At 48.0% G+C, this 18,908-nt stretch overlaps 2 protein-coding genes across 2 annotated transcripts; both read left to right on the forward strand.

The window, feature by feature from the left end:
- The first annotated feature begins 2,613 nt into the window (after positions 1-2,613).
- Positions 2,614-3,192, forward strand: LOC148297214 (uncharacterized). Its single transcript, XM_088254711.1, has one exon. The coding sequence runs from the start codon at positions 2,614-2,616 to the stop codon at positions 3,190-3,192; it is 579 nt and encodes a 192-aa protein (XP_088110837.1).
- Positions 3,193-10,492: 7,300 nt separating this feature from the next.
- Positions 10,493-11,629, forward strand: LOC110747264 (uncharacterized). Its single transcript, XM_088254780.1, has one exon. It carries the CDS (start codon positions 10,493-10,495, stop codon positions 11,627-11,629), a length of 1,137 nt encoding a protein of 378 aa, XP_088110906.1.
- The last annotated feature ends 7,279 nt before the right edge of the window (positions 11,630-18,908 follow it).

Consider the following 18,908-nt stretch of genomic DNA (forward strand, 5'->3'; position numbering starts at 1 on the left):
GCTCTTTAGACTGAAGTCAGCGGTGAAAGAGATACCTCGATGTCTTCTTCACTTTGAGTTTCTTGAGGTTTGTATCTCTATCCTCATGTTCTTATTTTAATCTTTTGTAGCTGTTCAAATGTCTGTGGTTTTAAAGTTTTTTATTATTTTTTTATTTTATAGAGATCTTCACGTTTGGGCTTTTATTTGCTTGATTTAAGTTAATTGATTAATTGGGTTTTGTTCAAAGATGGGTTTTAGATCTGGGGTTTTTGTAGAAATTGCATGTGGGTTTTAGGTGTTTTGTTGTAGAAATTTCATGTTCATGAATGATAATATGTTCTTTTGATGAGTATTATTGTTTGCTGGTGGTGCGACCCCTTGGAGTTTCCCACCAACTGCTCGACGAAATGTTTGAGAACAAATTGGTTCATGAAATAGGTATTTTGTAATATAGATTGATTGTCCTAGAACTGGAGCTTCTCAGTAAGTTATACATAGGTAGGCCTTCAATTATGTTAAATATGTTTTATGCTTTGTAGGCCCTTGTTTAGTTATTGGTATAATGTTGTGTAATATAGATTGATTGTCCTAGAACCGAACTATTTTCTTGTTGTGAAATAACTAATTTTTGTTTCATTTTTTCCAGCTTTACTCTTCCCTTCGAGGCTGAGGCTGACTTCCCTCATTTTCTAATGCAATAAACCACATCAAACTATTTTCTCTTTTGTTTTTTGTTTGTTACATCTCAGCCCACTAGAAAACTGGATCTCCTTTTTTTGTTAGTATTTATTTATTACTTCCAGACTAATATTTCTTTCTTTCTACTCTGCATCTGCTGCTCATAAAATGGACATGCGACCTATGATTCTCAAAGGGTCTCTCGCAAGGAGAGATAGGGTTAGGGTTTCTTAGGGTTAAGCGATACTGAGTCGGCAGCGAAGACAAGCGGCTATCTCCCTTTTCTACCTGCTATCTCTTCACACCAGGTATTGCTTGGTGTCGTGGCTATCTCTCTCACGTCGTGGGGAAGGCAGTTGAGGGATTGCGTGGGACTTACGGTGAATGAAGTGGGTGAGGACATGGAGGAGCTTGAGAACCGTTTTGGGGGGAATCTTTGTTTGTCAGAGAAGGAGCGCACGGGTTTAGTCTTTGAAGAAGATGATTTTGGCGATTTGTGGAAAGGCTCCCAGTTTACATTGGTGGCTAGGGTTTTAACGCACAAGGCTCCCAGTTTACATTGGTCGCTAGGGTTTTGTGAGTGTGTTTACCAGGCTATGGAAAGGTAGTGATGGGGTCTCTATTAAGGAGATTGGGGAACGACGCTTCTTGGTGCGTTTCACCAATCTGAATGATAAGAGGAGAGTATTGGATATGGAACCTTGGACTTTTAGGGAGGTTGGTTCTGTTACTGGAAGTTCATATAGGGATTGATGCGAGGACGGTGCATCTGAACTTGGGAGTTTTTGGGTCCAACTACATGGTATTTCTCCTCTCAATATGACCATGATGGTGGCCAAGAAAATTGGAGCTCTGATAGGACAGATTTTGGAGGTGGACCAGACTACCGGTGACGATTGCATAGGCAAATTTTTGAGGGTTCGTATTAGATTCGATGTGGGACAGCCTTTGATGCTGGGAACTTTCGTGGGGTTTCCAGGGGAGGGTTCTTGTTGGATTGATTTTAAATATGAATTTCTCCCAGAATATTGCTTTGTATGCGGTTGTGTGGGTCATCCAAGCCGAATTTGTCTGGAACAGCGCCATGAGGAAGTTGGGAGTAGTGGTGCGAGGTCTGAAGCTTTACTGGCCTTTGCTGGGTTGGACGCTGAGGATGATCTACGAGGTTGGAAGCTCAAGGGCTCTGTGCGACGATCCCATAATAGCCTGACTTCTGGGCATAGGGGTGTCAGTGACGATTTGAATGGTGAATTCATTGGGCGTAAATATAATGGCGGAGACCCGTTGGGGTGGTAGAGAGGGCAATTGTGCTGATCAAGTGGGTTCGTGGAGGGGTGGTAGAACTCAAGGGGCGGAGATGGAGGACACAGCTACCTCATCATGCAAATCTGGGACTCGCTCTTCCACGATGGCAGATTCGATTCGCTGACTACGGGACGAGGAGGAAAGGAATAGGCGGCTTAGGGAGTAGGCATGGGATAATGGGGTGTTTACTAGAGGGGCGGATACTCAGGTGGGTGCCAAGACTTTTGTCTCCCCTACGGTTTCTTCCAACTCTGGACAAGGTGTGGATCATGTAATCATCAGCAGGGAAGAGCCGAGGCCGGATGGAGGGGATGTGGGTTTTGTGCTGGATTTAAATGCTGTTATTGAGGAGCAGGTGTAGGATGGTGAAGGGGGTGACGGTGCGGAGCCTCAACCAAGAAGGAATGTTGTGGGTGGGAATCAGTGGAGCTTAACCCAAAATTCTGACCCTTTCAATTTGGAACTGTTGATAGTCGGTGCACAATATAGGGATAAGGGTAGGTTAAAGAGGAAGGGTCCAGCTAGCATGTGGGAGCAGGGCGGCGAAAGTGGCAGATATCGCAGTGGAGACCAAGGTGGGTGTTTGCCTTTAGAGGAAGAACTGAATCAGGTAGTGGAGACCAGCCTCAATGGGTCTCCACGGTCGCCATGAGAATCATCGTGTGGAACTGTCAGGGCATAGGGGGTCCCCTGATAGTTTCAAGTCTTAGGGAGCAAGTTAGGCTCCAGGCCCCTGACATAGTGGTGTTGCTAGAAACTAAAAACAGGGCATACCGCTATGGGTGGTTACAAAAACAGTTGGGGATGAATTTTATGCATGTGGTGGCATCTAAGGGCCTCAGTGGTGGTCTATGTATGTTCTGGAAGGAGGCTCAGCATTTCGTTTTGGTTAAGTATGCGAATTTTCTAATTGAGGTTGGAGTTCACGATATCCTGCACAACTCTACTTGGCGATTTTATGCGGTGTATGCAAGCACTGACGATGGGGTTCGGAGAAAACAATTGGGGGTATTGCAAGACCGAATTAATACCTGTGGGGAGGATTGTCTTGTTATGGGGGATTTTAATGACATTCTTGATGTGATAGAGAAAGATGGAGGGAGACCACATACCATCCGAAGTATGAATGACTTTCGTAGGTTTGTCTCAGATTGCAACCTGTTGGATTTGGGGTATGAGGGATATCCATATACATGGAGGAATCGAAGGGAAGGTGGGGGAATTTAGGAACGACTTGACAGAGGTTTCGCCAATGACAGCTGGCTGCGTAGTTACCCTGACGCCAGAGTGGTTCATTAAGTGGTACCTGTTTGGGCCTGATAAATCACGGCCACAAGCTGGCCGAAGGAGCCCCTTCTCTCGGCCCTGGCACTTGTTCGTAAAAACTGAAATGCAGCGTTTCACAAGGGTATTTCGCCTTCCTAAAGACAAAGGAAGAAATGCTAAGGCATGATCATCTCGGCCTCAAGAGCAGGCCGAGGCCGAGGCCGAACAAAATCACGGCCAAGGTATTAAAGGCAAATCATCACGTGACAGCAGGGTCCCAGGCTTCATTTAATGAAGTAGTGCCTGTTTAATGCAACAAACCCACTGGCCACAAAGAAGCATTTAATGCATGAGGGAAGGTGGGAAGTGATTGAAGTCAGGATTTGGTGATGAGGATCAGAGTGATTAGACGTGGACATTCTCACAAGAATTCTGACAGCCTGAGATATTGGTTCACCAGCTATCCAGGCCATAAATGCGTCTCCACGGCCAGAAGCTCAGAACCCACGATCAAGAGCGGCGGCCGAGATTCACCGGGATTTCTGGGGTCACACCACCATACTTCACGATCCCAAATGTCGATTGGACTGCCCACTTGCTCCAATCAGGCTCCACCATGCAGATTTTTAGCCTCGATTACTCCTCCAGAGACTCTTCCTATAAATACAAGACTCGAGCTACATTCAAAGGGTTCAACACCAAAACAAAGCCTCCCACGGAGCAACTTATTTTTTCCTGTAATGCACTTTCAATATCTTTACTTGCTTTCCTAGGAGTAGTGTTAGATTGTAAGGAAAATCCATTCATCAATATATCATACGACCCTTGATTTTCAAGGCGCCGGAGCACCATCCTTGTTGTTCGTTCACTCACCCCATATATCACACGACCGTCGCTCCCTGAGCAGCGCGCCGGAGCACCGCCCAAAACCCACCACCAACACCATCACTCAACGGCCTTGTAGTTCAGGCCGTGAACCTAACAGCCGAGACCAGTTCCTCTCTCGGCTACAATCGTTTGATTAGGAAGACGAGTTCAAACAGGCGCACCACTTATCCATCCAACACTCATCTACACATCGACGCACGGTAGACCGTGCTGGCACGCCCGCGCACAACCGCACCGCACCCAAAAGTAGGAAACCGCGTGTTAACGCATATCCCCTCGGCCCGGAACTCCAGGCCGTGAGATTTGCGCGGCAGACAGTACCTGGATCAGATCATGCTATGCTTGTACTTCATACCTTGATCTGACTGCAACGTAGGGCAGGTCGCTTTATTTTTTACCAAAGATGGGGAGTGGTGGAATGATGTCAGGTGGTGGTCAAGGAGCGCTGGTGTCGGGGATTCAAGGGGTCCAAGGGTATGCAGGTGTTTGAAAAGCTTAAATGGGTTAAGAAAGGGCTTGTGGATTGGAAACGACAGGAGTGGCGTAGCTCTAAAGTTTGCATTGACAACTTAAAGGAGGAGTTATGCAATGCTCTCCAGAGTCCAGCTTTTGAGGGCAATAAGATTAGACGGCTTGAAGAGGATCTTCAAACTGAGTTACAGAAAGAGGACCAATATTGGAAGTTGAAGTCCAGAGTACAATGGCTGCTAGAAGGGGATAAAAATACAAAGTTTTTTTTTTACTCCAAAGTTGTATCTCGCCGAAGAATGAATCGTTTGCATGGGCTAGAGGATCAAGGTGGCATTTGGCATGGGGAGGCATATGATATTAGGAGGATTGCAGAATCATATTTCCAGGATCTGTTTTCTCCAGTAACCCGGTTGGTATTGATGAGATCCTCGATTGTGTACATGTGACTGTTTCACCCCAGGATAATATCTCGCTAAGTAGGCCTATTTTGGCGGATGAAGTGGTGACCGATGTCAAGCAAGTGAATCCTATTAAATCACCTGGACCAGACGGATTTACTGGCAGTTTTTATCAAAAGTTGTGGGCCACCATCGGTGGGGACATTCTTGAGATGGTTAATAGCTTCTTCCATTATGGGAGGATGCTTCGGAAGTTCAACCATACCAACATTGTTTTGATACTGAAAGTTGAGAATCCTAGAAGAATGACGCAGTTGCGGCCTATTTCTTTATGTAATGTGGTGTATAAAATAATATCTAAGGTGTTAACCAATTGGTTAAAGAAGGTGATTCCGCATGTGGTCAGTCTGAACCAATCGGCTTTTGTTGCAGAGAGACAAATTATTGATAATATTTTGGTGGTACATGAGATACTACATACCCTAAAAACCGCTCAGGGGTCGGACCAACAATACATGGCTATGAAATTAGATATGGCTAAAGCATACGACATAGTGGAATGGGTCTTTCTAGAGGCCATGATGGAGAAGTTGGGGTTTGATTGTTGGAAAAATGGCTCACCTAATGATACAAGGTTGTTTTGGCGTTGGGAGGAAGATTTTGAATCTGCCTAAAAGCGACCGGTCGCTGGGAATTTGTGACCGGTCGTCCTAAAGCAGATTCGAAGTCTGGAGCGAAAACTTCTGGCGACCGGTCGCTGGAGACTCGGCCAAAAAGCGACCGATCGCCAGGTCTGGGCGACCGGTCGCTCCAGTCGAGCTGTGTTGGTTTCCTACGTGTCTTCAACTACTTTTTCGAGGGCTATCGCTTTCCACAAGATTGCAGAGGCTTAATGGGTCACTTCTGAGTTAAAAGGAAGGTTGACTACCTGCTGGATAGTTGGGAGAGCACTTATTGCTAATTGGTTGACTTGCTTCAAAGAATTCCCTCTCCATTTTCTGGTTTAAGTGGGAGGTGGCTGAGTGGAATTTATTACCTACTTGATCTGACCTTTAGTCTAAGTGGTGACTAAAAGAAGGAACGTGGAGGACAAGATGATGCCTTATCTCATGTCCATTGGTCTGTGTAGGTAATGGGGTTTGAAGCAAGATATCAATAAGATGAGAAAGCAAGTTGAAGACTAGTGTAGCAAGTAGTTGGAAACTAGTGAGTTCAGGAAAAACCAAGGGGAGAGCAAGAGAGTTCTCTAAGTGTATCAAGGTGTTGAGCAAGGGTGTGAGAGAAACAGATTGTGAGGGTAGTGTTCTAAGGGGGTTTCCTTTGTAAACCAAAGTTGTAACATATCTTCATTAGTGAAATTTCTCAAGGTGATCACCAAAGAGGATGTAGGCAAATTGCTGAACCTCTATAAACACTTGTGTCATTTGTGCTTGGTTATTTTTTCTGTTTGTGTGTGTAAGACTCATCCATCATTGAGTTCTGTGTTCAAAGTCCATCAACAACAAGATCTTTAAGGGCAGTGAGTTAGTATTAATTCTCAACATTGATAGCCGGTTCCGAGGTTGGATTATGGAATGCGTTACTACAGTTTCTTACAGTGTCTTGATCAATGGTGAACTGTCAGGGTATGTTATTCCAAGTAGGGGTTTGCGCCAAGGGGACCCTTTATCCCCTTTTTTGTTCCTCATATGTGCCAAAGGCCTTACGACGTTGATTCGACGACAGGAAGCTAGGAATCTGGTGCATGGTGTACAATTTCGCACTAGGGGTGTAATGGTCTCCCATTTATGTTTTGCTGATGACTCGGTTTTATTCTGTCGAGCGAGGGAAGAGGAGGCCCTTTGTCTGTTAGAGGTTTTGGAGGCTTATGCGGCTGGCTCAGGCCAAAGTATTAATTTTGAGAAAAGCTCTTTGTTTTTTTTATCAGCGATGCACAAAGAGATTGCGCAGGCGCATCACAGAGCGGATGCATATTCAATGTAAGGATGGGTTCGGCAAATATCTGGGCCTTGCAGCAGATTTTGGTGCATCTAAAAAGCAGATTTTTGAATCTGTGCCTCAGAAAATTGGTGAGCGGCTACACGGGTGGGCTGAGCAATTTTTATCTGCTACTGGAAAGGAGATTTTGATCAAAGCTATGGCCATGGCAATGCCAAATCATGCCATGTCCTGTTCCAAGTTATTGGTGAGCTTATGCAAGGAAATTGAAGGTGAGATTGCCAGGTTTTGGTGGAAGAATGGTGTTGATCGTAAGCCAATCCACTGGGTGGGGTGGAAGCAATTGTCTAGGCTCAAGAAAGATGGTGGGCTGGGATTTCGGGGAATTGACTTGTTTCAACCTGGCTATGTTAGCTAAAATTGGCTGGAGAATTTTATGCCAACCTCATGTTGGAAAATTGGCTCGCTTAAAGGATATAAAGTATTGGACCAGCGACCGGTCGCAGGACATTTGCGACCGGTCGTTTCTACACAGATTCGAAGTCTGGAGCTAAGTCGACGAGCGACCGGTCGATAGCTCTTTGCGACCGGTCGCAGGAAGACAATTCGAAGTTTGGAGACTCTGTGCAAAAGCGACCGGTCGCCCAACACGTGCTGTTTCGAATCAGCACTGTTTCTCAACAGTTTCTTTAAGTGTGCTATCGTTTTCTACCCACTTGCAAGGATATTTTAAGTCACTTCAGACTTAAATGAAAGGTGGCAAGTTGCTGGGAAGCAAGGAGAGCAAATTAAGGAAAGATGTTGGCTTGTTTCAAGGTGTTCCCACCCTATGGTTCTAAAAGGAGTGGATGAACATGAAGCCATGAATGGAGAGCCTTTTGTTTGCCCAATGTGTGGTCCAAGTCAGGAAACCAAGGGGGGAAACGTGGGAGGAAAAGAAGGAGTCTTTTCTCAAGCCCAAAGACTTCTCTATTATATGGAAGAGGAAACAAAAGAGATAGTGTTGAAGTGAAGTAGCTGGAAACTAGTGAGTCAAGTAGAAGAGAGAGTTCTCAAGTGTATCAAGGTGTTGAGCAAGGGTGAGAGAGAAACAGATTGTGAGGGTAGTGTTCTAAGGGGGTTTTCAGTTGTAAACCAAAGTTGTAACCTATCTTCATTAGTGAAATTTCTCAAGGGGATCACCAAGAGGATGTAGGCAAAATTTGCTGAACCTCTATAAACACTTGTGTCATTTGTGCTTGGTTATTTTCTGTGTGTGTGTGTAAGACTCATCCATCATTGAGTCTTGTCCAAAGTCCATCAACAACAAGGTCTAAAGGGGAGTGAATTGGTCTTAATTCACAACACCTCATTCTCTACTTAGACAGGTGTTGCAGGATAAATATCACCCTGGGGTGGGATTTCTTGAGGCACGCCTTGGAAGGAAGGTATCATGGGGGTGGAGAGGAATTATGCAAGGTAGACAGATTCTGGAGGCTGGGTTAAGGTGGCGGGTGGGAATTGGAGAGAGGATTCGCGTAACTCTAGACCCATGGCTGCCCACACCTCACACTTTTAAGACGAGATCTAAGCATCCTAATCTTCCTCCTATGGTGGCTGACCTGATTGATGCTGATCTTAAGACATGGCGGGGTGATTTGATCTCACGTTTATTTGACGCTCAGGAAGCTCAATTGATCACTAGTATGCCGATAAGCCGGTTGGGATGTCCTGATAAACTGATTTGGCACTTCCAGAAACAGGGAGTTTACTCAGTTAGATTTGGATATGAGCTTGCGTTGTTTTTGAAACGGAATGGGGAGTTAGGAGTTAAAGGGGATGGCGAAAGCAGTAGGCAGAATAGTCATGCACCTATTTGGATAGGCATTTGGCGTCTACGCATCCCACCTAAAATTCGTATGTTTATTTGGAAGGCTTGCATGAATGCTTTGGCGGTCCGACATCATTTGGCAAAAAGACGGGTGCCGGTGGAAAATAAATGTGCCTTCTGTGAGTGTGCAGATGAAACACAGGAACATCTATTTTTCCAGTGTGAATTTGCGCGCGCGATTTGGTTTGCGAGTCCCCTGCAACTTGATATACGACAACTCAGAGGGGGAGATTTTATGGCATACTCGATGGGATTGGTGGCCTTGTATGAAACTCAAGAAAGAAGAGATGATGTTTTGCAAATAATGGCTTTTGTCCTCTAGCGGATTTGGAAATGTAGGAATGAGGTAGTCTTTAATGGAGTGGCTGTGCAAGCCGGTGATGCAGTGACTATTTTACCGACGCAGATAGCGGAATTCCATGCTGCGCATGTGGTTGATTCCACGCAAGGGATGCCGCAGACTGCTTGGGCTGCACCTGGAGTCACCATCACTCCGGCCTGGACTTGTCCTCCCCCAGGTTCTGTCAAGCTTAATTGCAATGGTGCATGGGTGGCAAAAACGGGCCAAGGGGGGTGGGGTGGGTCCTTCGGGATGGCATTGGCTGTTTCCTTTGTGCGGGTGGTACAAGGGATTTGCGATGCGTGTCGGCCTTAATGGTGGAGGCGGAGGCGGTTCGAGAAGCTCTAATCCGGTGCTTAGAACTTGGGTATGAAAAGGTAGTGGTGGAATCAGATTCACTTAGCTTGATTAATATGTTAAATCAGGAAGCTAGCATGGACGTGGAGATTGAAGGGATTCTTTTTGATGTTATTCGTATGACTCAACAGTTTCTGAAGGTGGAGTTTTTGCATGCTCCGCGGACTTGTAATCAAGCTGCACATTTGGTGGCAGCCCATGTTTCTCGTTTTGGTGGCAGGCACAGCTGGGATATTGTTTGTCCTGAATGGTTGTTTAATTACCTAGCCAAGGATGTTAACTGTTCTATTCGCATATAATAAAATTTCCCTATCTTTGACAAAAAAAAAAGGCAATAAAGCCTAAGTCTCCTACTGATGTTCAATAATGGCTTACCTATTTTGGTTACGAATTCTTTGATGACAACTTAATGGTGAGCTATCTTGTTACCTTTTCATGAAGAGTTATTTATGAAAAATTTACTGGCTTTAATTGAAAAACTGAAATCTGTATGTTTAATGTCTATATCTCCTTTGTGCTTCCATGGCAGTGGTACCCTCTGAATATTGTCTTGGGTTGTGCATTCCTGATTTTCCTTCTAATTATCTGTTGGCATTCGCGGATCTCACGGCCTGGTGTTCCAGGCCAAGTGGATCTCTGTCAACACAGGTCGTCCTTCTTGGTTGTGTGGTTGGATGCCGGCGTGCAGGCACGGTTCACCGTGCGTTTGAGGATGAGTTGATTGGATGGATAGATGAGTGATGCGCCTGTTCGAGTCTGACTTCCAATCAAAACCGTCGTAGTTTGACATTCAAAAGATGTCGGTCAATTTAACGACGGTTTTCAAAACATCACAACGACGGTGAATCCCCGTCGTCTATTTCATTTTTTGTAGTAGTGCGGAAACTTAAATAATTAGAAAGTTTTATATAATAAATGGTTCCACTCCTAATAACATCAAGGCCTTTTGTATAAAACCCCACATTTGCTAAACAGGTGCTTAAGTTGGGAACAATATCGATGTTGCTAGCAGTGGGCCAAATACCAACTTCGAAGAAATCCTTCTGCGATCTTAATGGAAGCAACGAGGAGGCCCTGCGCAAAGAAATTGATCGAGTTGACTGCTCGCCCTTTACCGAGGAAGTGGAACGAGCTCCGCCGCCAAAGCGGTTCACAACGCCATCCATCACTCTGTTCAAGGGAGACTCTGACCCTGAGAGCCATTTGAGGCACTTCAAGAGTGCCATGATCCTGTACAAGGCAGACGACGCCCTGATGTGCAAAGTGTTCACGATGACTCTGCGAGGAGCAGCACAAGATTGGTTCCACACTCTACCGTCCGCGTCAATAGGCAACTTCAAGGAGTTCGTCCTCATTTTCATAAAGGAGTACACCTCCTACAAGACGGTCAGAAAGCATGCAGACCACCTGTTCAACCTGCACAAGAAACCAGATGAGTCTCTTCGAGACTACCTCAGACGGTTCAAGGCTGAGAAGGCGAACATCATAGGATGCAATGACCAAGTGGCATCCTCAGCTTTTAAGAAAGGCTTGCCAACCGAACATGAGCTATACCGTGAGTTGGCCATAACTCCAAGCCAAACCTTGGCAGAGGTCTTCGCGACGGCAGAGCGCTACGCACTTTGGGACGACGATCGTATTGCGGCAAAAAAAGCCGGCAAGCAAGCTAATCACCCGACAAAGCAAGCAAGCCAAAAAAGCGACAAGTTCGAGCACAAAGCCCGAGACAAGCGCAAATCGCGACCCCAAGAGGGAGGCTCAGAAACAGGAACCTTCACTGAGTTCACTATCCCGATCCACCAGATCCTGGCACAAGTGAAGAACAAGCCGTGGGTGCGAAGACCACCACCTATGAGGGGAGATCCCTCTATGAGGGACACCAACAAATACTGCGCATTCCACGGGGAGCACGGTCATTACACAAACAACTGCAACACCTGGAAAAGGCACCTTGAGGAGCTGGTCAGAGATGGCCATTGCACAAAATTCGTCGCAAAGAAGGCCATCCAGCAGATCGAGGATCGTGATGCGACTGCCAAGGAACCTCCCCAAAAGGTCATACGGATCAACACCATTCTAGCTGACTCCCAGGAGTCCGGGCTGACCACCAAGGAGCGCAAGAGGAAGATCGCGTAGGCGACTTATGTCTCCCAAGTCACAATGGGCGTACCAGTCATTGCAGATACACCCATCATCGGCTTTCAGAAGAATGACTTGATCGGGCTTGATCTGCCGCACAATGACACCTTAGTAATCTGCATCCAAATTGAACAAGCTGTGATCGAGCGAGTTCACGTGGACGAGGGCAGCGCAGCCAACATCCTGCAACTATCTGTTATCCAACAGATGGGATTGGAGCCCAAGATCAACAAACTTGCTAGGTCACTCACCGGCTTCAATGGGGCCACATCGATCACTGTGGGAACGATTGACCTTGACATCCACTCACCCTCGGTGGTCTGCTCGCAAACCTTTATGGTCATCGACGAGATCTCCCCCTACAACGGAATCTTAGGCCGACCGTGGATCAACAAGATCGAAGCCATCACATCTGCTCTACACCAGAAGATCCGCTACCCCATCCCTGGTGGCGGGATCGGGCAGATCAACAGTGACCAAGCCATGGCAATGAGATGCACAGCCCAAGGGCTTAAGAAGAGCAAACAGCTGCAGTTCACACCAGTAATGCAGGCTACTGACGAGGCAGGAAACACTCCTAGTAGACAAGTAAGCCCGAACGGGAAGGGAGTTGCTACCTCAAAATAGCAATTAAGGAGCCAGGATCAAGGCGAGGGAATCCGCCCGGAAGACTCCCCTGGAAAGGGTTGGAAGCCTGAGGATGACGTTGAACTAGTACCCCCTGATCCTGGCCTGCCAGACAAAGAAGCACAGATCGGCTCGCGCCAGAATCCAAACGAGAAGGATCGAGACGAGGGAATCCGCCCGAAAGGCTCCCTTGAACAAGGTTGGAAGCCTGAGGAAGACGTTGAGTTAGTACCCCTCGATCCTGACCAGCCAGACAAAAAAGCGCGGATCGGCTCGCGCCTAAGCCTAGACGAGAAGATGGAGCTGACCACCTTCCTCCAAAAGAACAAAGACATGTTCGCATGGTCGCCATCTGACATGCCTGGCATCGACCCGAACATCATCTGCCACCGACTCCATGTCAACCCTGTCAGCAAACCCGTGGTGCAGAAGAGACGCAACTTCGCTCTCGAGCGAGTTGCGATCATCGAAGCCGAGATCGATAAGCTTTTAGCTGCCGGCTTCATTGAAGAGGTCTCCTACTCAGAATGGCTGGCCAATGTTGTACTGGTGGCAAAGCAGGAAAAGGGCAAATGGAGAGTTTGTGTCGACTACACCGACCTCAAAAAAGCTTGCCCAAAAGACAACTTCCCATTGCCGAGAATTGATCAGCTCGTGGATTCAACTTCCGGCAATCAGCTGCTCAGCTTCATGGACGCCTACTCCGGCTATAATCAAATCCTAATGTACGAAGATGACAAGGCAAAGACCTCTTTCATCATAGAAAGAGGGACCTACTGCTACAAGGTCATGCCTTTTGGGCTGAAGAACGCCGGAGCAACCTACCAAAGGCTCGTGAATAAAATTTTCAAGGAGCAGATCGGCAAGACCATGGAAGTCTACGTGGATGACATGCTGGTCAAAGCCCCTAAGCGAGCAGACCACATCAAGAACCTCACTGAGGCGTTCAGCCTGCTCCGCCAGTATCGCATGAAGTTGAATCCAAGTAAGTGCACGTTCGGTGTATCGTCCGGTCGATTCCTGGGATACCTAGTAACTCAACGAGGTATCGAGGCGCACCCACGCCAAATCAAGGCCATTCTCGAGATGAAGTCACCTTCAACAGTAAAGGAAATACAAAGTCTGACGGGCAGAGCAGCGGCCCTCAACCGATTCCTCTCGAGATCCACCGACAAGTGCAGACCATTCTTCAAGGCTTTAAAGAAGGGGCAAAGAGATAAATGGGATGAGGAGTGCGAGGAAGCTTTCCAGAATTTGAAGACTTACCTCACTTCACCTCCCCTGCTCTCGAAGCCAGTTCCTGGTGAAGACTTGTTCGTGTACCTGGCGGTGTCCAACTCAGCCGTCAGCTCAGCTCTCATCCGAGAAGAACTGGGGGCCCAACATCCGGTATTCTACACGTCAAAAGCCCTTCTTGATGCAGAGACTTGCTACCCAAAATTGGAGAAGCTCATTTTGGCCCTTGTAGTTTCCGCGAGAAAGCTACGACCCTACTACCAAGCTCATCGAGTCATCGTCATGACCGACTTTCCTTTGAGGTCAATCCTGCACAGCCCTGACGCGTCTCAATGACTCATGAAGTGGGCTATAGAGCTAAGTCAATACGACCTCCTCTACCGGCCGAAGACTGCAATAAAAGCCCAGGCTTTGGCAGACTTTGTCGCAGAATTCACGCCATCGGCTGAAGAAGAGAAGCTGGTCAGCAAAAAGAAGGAAAGTTCGAGAGCAGACAAGACCTCCGATGAACTTGACCAACCCAGAGACATATGGCAGTTGCGCGTAGACGGAGCGTCGAACCAAAAAGGAGCTGAGGCAGGCGTCGTCATCATCACTCCGGATGGAACCCTGTTGGAGCAAGCTATCACGCTTGGCTTCCCAGCCTCAAACAACGAGGCAAAATACGAGGCATTGCACGCTGGCTTGCGCTTCGCGAAGGAGCTGTCGATCAAGAAGCTGGCCATCTACTCAGATTCCCAGCTGATCACAAATCAAGCCTCAGGAGATCAACTGGCGAGACACCATTCTCTCTAGCCTATGGGACTGAAGCAATCATCCCCCCACACATCACGGTCCCTTCCATGAGCAATGAGGTGGGCAGTCTTGACCAAAATTGAAAGCAGATGAAAGTCATCCTTGATCTGCTCGAAGAAGAATAAGAAATGGTCATTGTTCGAGTTGAAACTTACCAGCTTTCCAGCAGCAAGCAGGCGTCTTACTACAACAAAAAGGCCATTGTTCGAGTTGCAGCTTACCAGCTCGACTCCAAGCATGCGACGAGCCTTCATTACCTCCATTGCAGACAGGCTGCTTCTCAAGCACAAACTCAATGGAGCATTTTTCGAGCATTATGTCCCCGACATACGCCCGCAGGCGACAAGCCTCACCTCCATTGCAGACAAGCTGCTCCTCGAAGCACGAACTCAATTGAGCATTTTTCGAGTGTTATGTCCCCGACATACGCTCGCAGGCGACAAGCCCCACCTCCATTGCAGACAAGCTGCTCCTCGGAGCACGAACTCAATGGACCATTTCTCGAGTGTTATTTCCTCGACATACGCTCGCAGGCGACAAGCCTCACCTCCATTGCAGACAAGCTGCTACTCGAAGTACGAACTCAATGGAACCTCCATTGCAGACAAGTTGCTCCTCGAAGCACGAACTCAATGGAGCATTTTTTGAGTGTTATGTCCCCGACATACGCTCGCAGGCGACAAGCCCCACCTCCATTGCAGACAAGCTGCTCCTCGAAGCACGAACTAAATGGAACCTCCATTGCAGACAAGCTGCTCCTCGAAGCACGAACTCAATGGACCATTTTTTGAGTGTTATGTCCCCGACATACGCTCGCAGGAGACAAGCCCCACCTCCATTGCAGACAAGCTGCTCCTCGAAGCACGAACTCAATGGAGCATTTTTTGAGTGTTATGTCCCCGACATACGCTCGCAGGCGACAAGCCCCACCTCCATTGCAGACAAGCTGCTCCTCGGAGCACGAACTCAATGGACCATTTCTCGAGTGTTATTTCCTCGACATACGCTCGCAGGCGACAAGCCTCACCTCCATTGCAGACAAGCTGCTCCTCGAAGTACGAACTCAATGGAACCTCCATTGCAGACAAGTTGCTCCTCGAAGCACGAACTCAATGGAGCATTTTTTGAGTGTTATGTCCCCGACATACGCTCGCAGGCGACAAGCCCCACCTCCATTGCAGACAAGCTGCTCCTCGAAGCACGAACTCAATGGACCATTTTTTGAGTGTTATGTCCCCGACATACGCTCGCAGGCGACAAGCCCCACCTCCATTGCAGACAAGCTGCTCCTCGGAGCACGAACTCAATGGACCATTTCTCGAGTGTTATTTCCTCGACATACGCTCGCAGGCGACAAGCCTCACCTCCATTGCAGACAAGCTGCTCCTCGAAGTACGAACTCAATGGAACCTCCATTGCAGACAAGTTGCTCCTCGAAGCACGAACTCAATGGAGCATTTTTTGAGTGTTATGTCCCCGACATACGCTCGCAGGCGACAAGCCCCACCTCCATTGCAGACAAGCTGCTCCTCGAAGCACGAACTCAATGGACCATTTTTTGAGTGTTATGTCCCCGACATACGCTCGCAGGCGACAAGCCCCACCTCCATTGCAGACAAGCTGCTCCTCGAAGCACGAACTCAATGGAGCATTTTTTGAGTGTTATGTCCCTAACATACGCTCGTAGGCGACAAGCCCCACCTCCATTGCAGATAAGCTGCTCCTCGAAGCACAAACTCAATGGAACCTCCATTGCAGACAAGCTGCTCCTCGAAGCACGAACTCAATGGAGCATTTTTCGAGTGTTATGTCCCCGACATACGCTCGTAGGCGATAAGCCTCACCTCCATTGCAGACAAGCTGCTCCTCGAAGCACGAACTCAATGGAGCACTTTTTGAGTGTTATGTCACTGACATACACTCGCAGGCGACAAAGCCCCACCTCCATTCCAGACAAGCTGCTCCTCGAAGCACGAACTTAATGGAGCCTTTTTCAAGCGCTATGTCCCCGACATGTGCACACAGGCTACAAGCCTTACCTCCATTGCAGACAAGCTGCTCCTCGAAGCACGAACTCAATGGAGAAATTTTCGAGTGTTATGTCACCGACATACACTCGCAAGCGACAAGCCCCACCTGCATTGCAGACAAGCTGCTCCTCGAAGCACGAACTCAATGGAGCCTTTTTCAAGCGCTATGTCCCCGACATGCCCACGCAGGCTACAAGCCTTACCTCCATTGTAGGCAAGCTACTTCTCGAGTACAAATTCAATGGAGTCTTTTTCAAGCGCTATGCCTCCAGCCAAGAGGCCAACCAGCCAAGTTCAATAGCAAAGAGGCCAACCAGCCAAGTTCAACAAGAAATGAGCCTCATTCTGCTCAATCGGCACCATCTGCTCGGCGACCCCAACTGCCTCCTCCTTCGCATCTGCCCTAACCTCATCAGCCACGCCACCTTTAGTGTCGTCTTCCTCCATTGCAGCTTCATCAGCTACCTGCTCTTCAACTGCTTCTACATCCACATCATTGATCTGCTCACTTTGAGCAGGGGGCAAGTCAAGATAGAGCTGCTCACCATCTTCATGTTCGAGAGGGCAACAAGGAGAAGCACCATTCCAGCTGTCCAAGTATCCCAGCTTGTGTTTGTGCCTGATAAATCACGGCCATAAGCTGGCCGAAAGAGCCCCTTCTCTCGGCCCTGGCACTTGTTCGTAGAAACTGAAACGCAGCTTTTCGCCAGGGTACTTCGCCTTCCTAAAGATAGAAGAAGAAATGCTAAGGCATGATCATCTCGGCCTCAAGCGTAGGCCGAGGCCGAGGCCAAACAAAATTGCGGCCAAGGCATTAAAGGCAAATCATCACGTGACAGCAGGGTCCTAGGCTTCATTTAATGAAGTAGTGCCTGTTTAATGCAGCATACCCATTGGCCACAAAGAAGCATTTAATGCATGAGGGAAGGTGGAAGTGACTGAAGTCAGGATTTGGTGATGAGGATCAGAGTGATTGGACGTGGACATTCTCACAAAAATTCTGACAACCTGAGATATTGGTTCAATAGCTATCCATGCCATAAATGCGTCTCCACGGCCAGAAGCTCAGAACCCACGATCAAGAGCGGCGGCCGAGATTCACCAGGATTTCTGGGGTCACACCACCATGCTTCACGATCCCAAATGTCGATTGGACACCCACTTGCGCTAATCAGACTCCACTATGCGTAAATTCAGCCTCGATTACTCATCCAGGGACTCTTCCTATAAATACAAGACTCGAGCTACATTCAAAGTGTTCAACACCAAAACAAAGCCTCCCACGGAGCAACTTATTTTTTCCTGTAATGCACTTTCAATATCTTTACTTGCTTTCCTAGGAGTAGTGTTAGATTGTAAGTAAAATCCATTCATCAATATATGATACGACCCTTGATTTTCAAGGCGCCGGAGCACCATCCTTGTTGTTCGTTCACTCACCCCATATATCACACGACCGTCGCTCCCTGAGCAGCGCGCCGGAGCACCGCCCAAAACCCACCACCAACACCATCACTTAACGGCCTTGTAGTTCAGGCCGTGAACCTAACAGCCGAGACCAATTCCTCTCTCGGCTACAATCGTTTGATTAGGAAGACGAGTTCAAACAGGCGCACCACTTATTCATCCAACACTCATCAACACATCGACGCACGGTAGACCGTGCTGGCACGCCCGCGCACAACCGCACCGCACCCAAAAGCAGGAAACAGCATGTTAACGCACATCCCCTCGGCCCGGAACTCCAGGCCGTGAGATTTGCGCGGCAGACACTTTTGGCACGCCCGGTGGGATAACTGTAAAAAACTTATGGTGGAAACTAGGGCACAGGCAAAGCTAAAAAACAAAGCAGTCGAAATGACTTCTGAGACTCCTGAGTCCACCTCACCAATCACAAGTATCGAGACCGAACATACGGTCGGGATCTCGGCCAGCGTTCCAGTAATGACGGATCGTACGGCCGAGTCCATGCAGGAACAAGCAGGAATGGAGGATTTGATGTCCAGGCAGGCTTGCAGGATGGAAACATCCTTCATGGCCACGATGGACAGATTCTCTTTAGAGCTACGAACGCTTTTCCAGGAGAGAATGCCGGTGACTTCGCCCGCAACACCCCCTGGAGCCGGATATAGAAGCCAGGAATGTGAAAGGATTGAGCCTTACGGCGAAAGCAGCAACCTTGGCGTCTTTTCCCGTACCCAAGCGTTAGGCTACGACCAGCATTCTTTGCCGTCGACCAACAGCTGGGGGCAGTCCCAGGCCTCAAGGGAGAGTCCCGGACCAAACTGACCGGCAAAGAAAGCATGTGGCCCACTCCATGCTCTGGCCAAAGCATTCAGGAGGAGTCCTACGGTATCTACGGCCGAGCAATTCGGCCCAACCCATACTTTGGCCGATCAAGCGCCGTCCGGCCAAAGCAGTATGACCGAAGTGTTACCACAATAGTGCGAGCAAAAAGGCATGACTGTGGCACTATCATTGCAAATACACGATTTGGCCATTCAGACGACAATGCAAACGCGCCTAGGTTCCCTTTATGATACAGATCAGCAGGACCAGGTGACCATACCTCGATGGCTAGCCGACCG

The sequence above is a fragment of the Prunus avium genome, chromosome 1 (genome assembly GCF_965620075.1).
Source record: "Prunus avium chromosome 1, drPruAviu1.hap1.1, whole genome shotgun sequence".
NCBI classification, from domain to species: Eukaryota; Viridiplantae; Streptophyta; class Magnoliopsida; order Rosales; family Rosaceae; genus Prunus; species Prunus avium.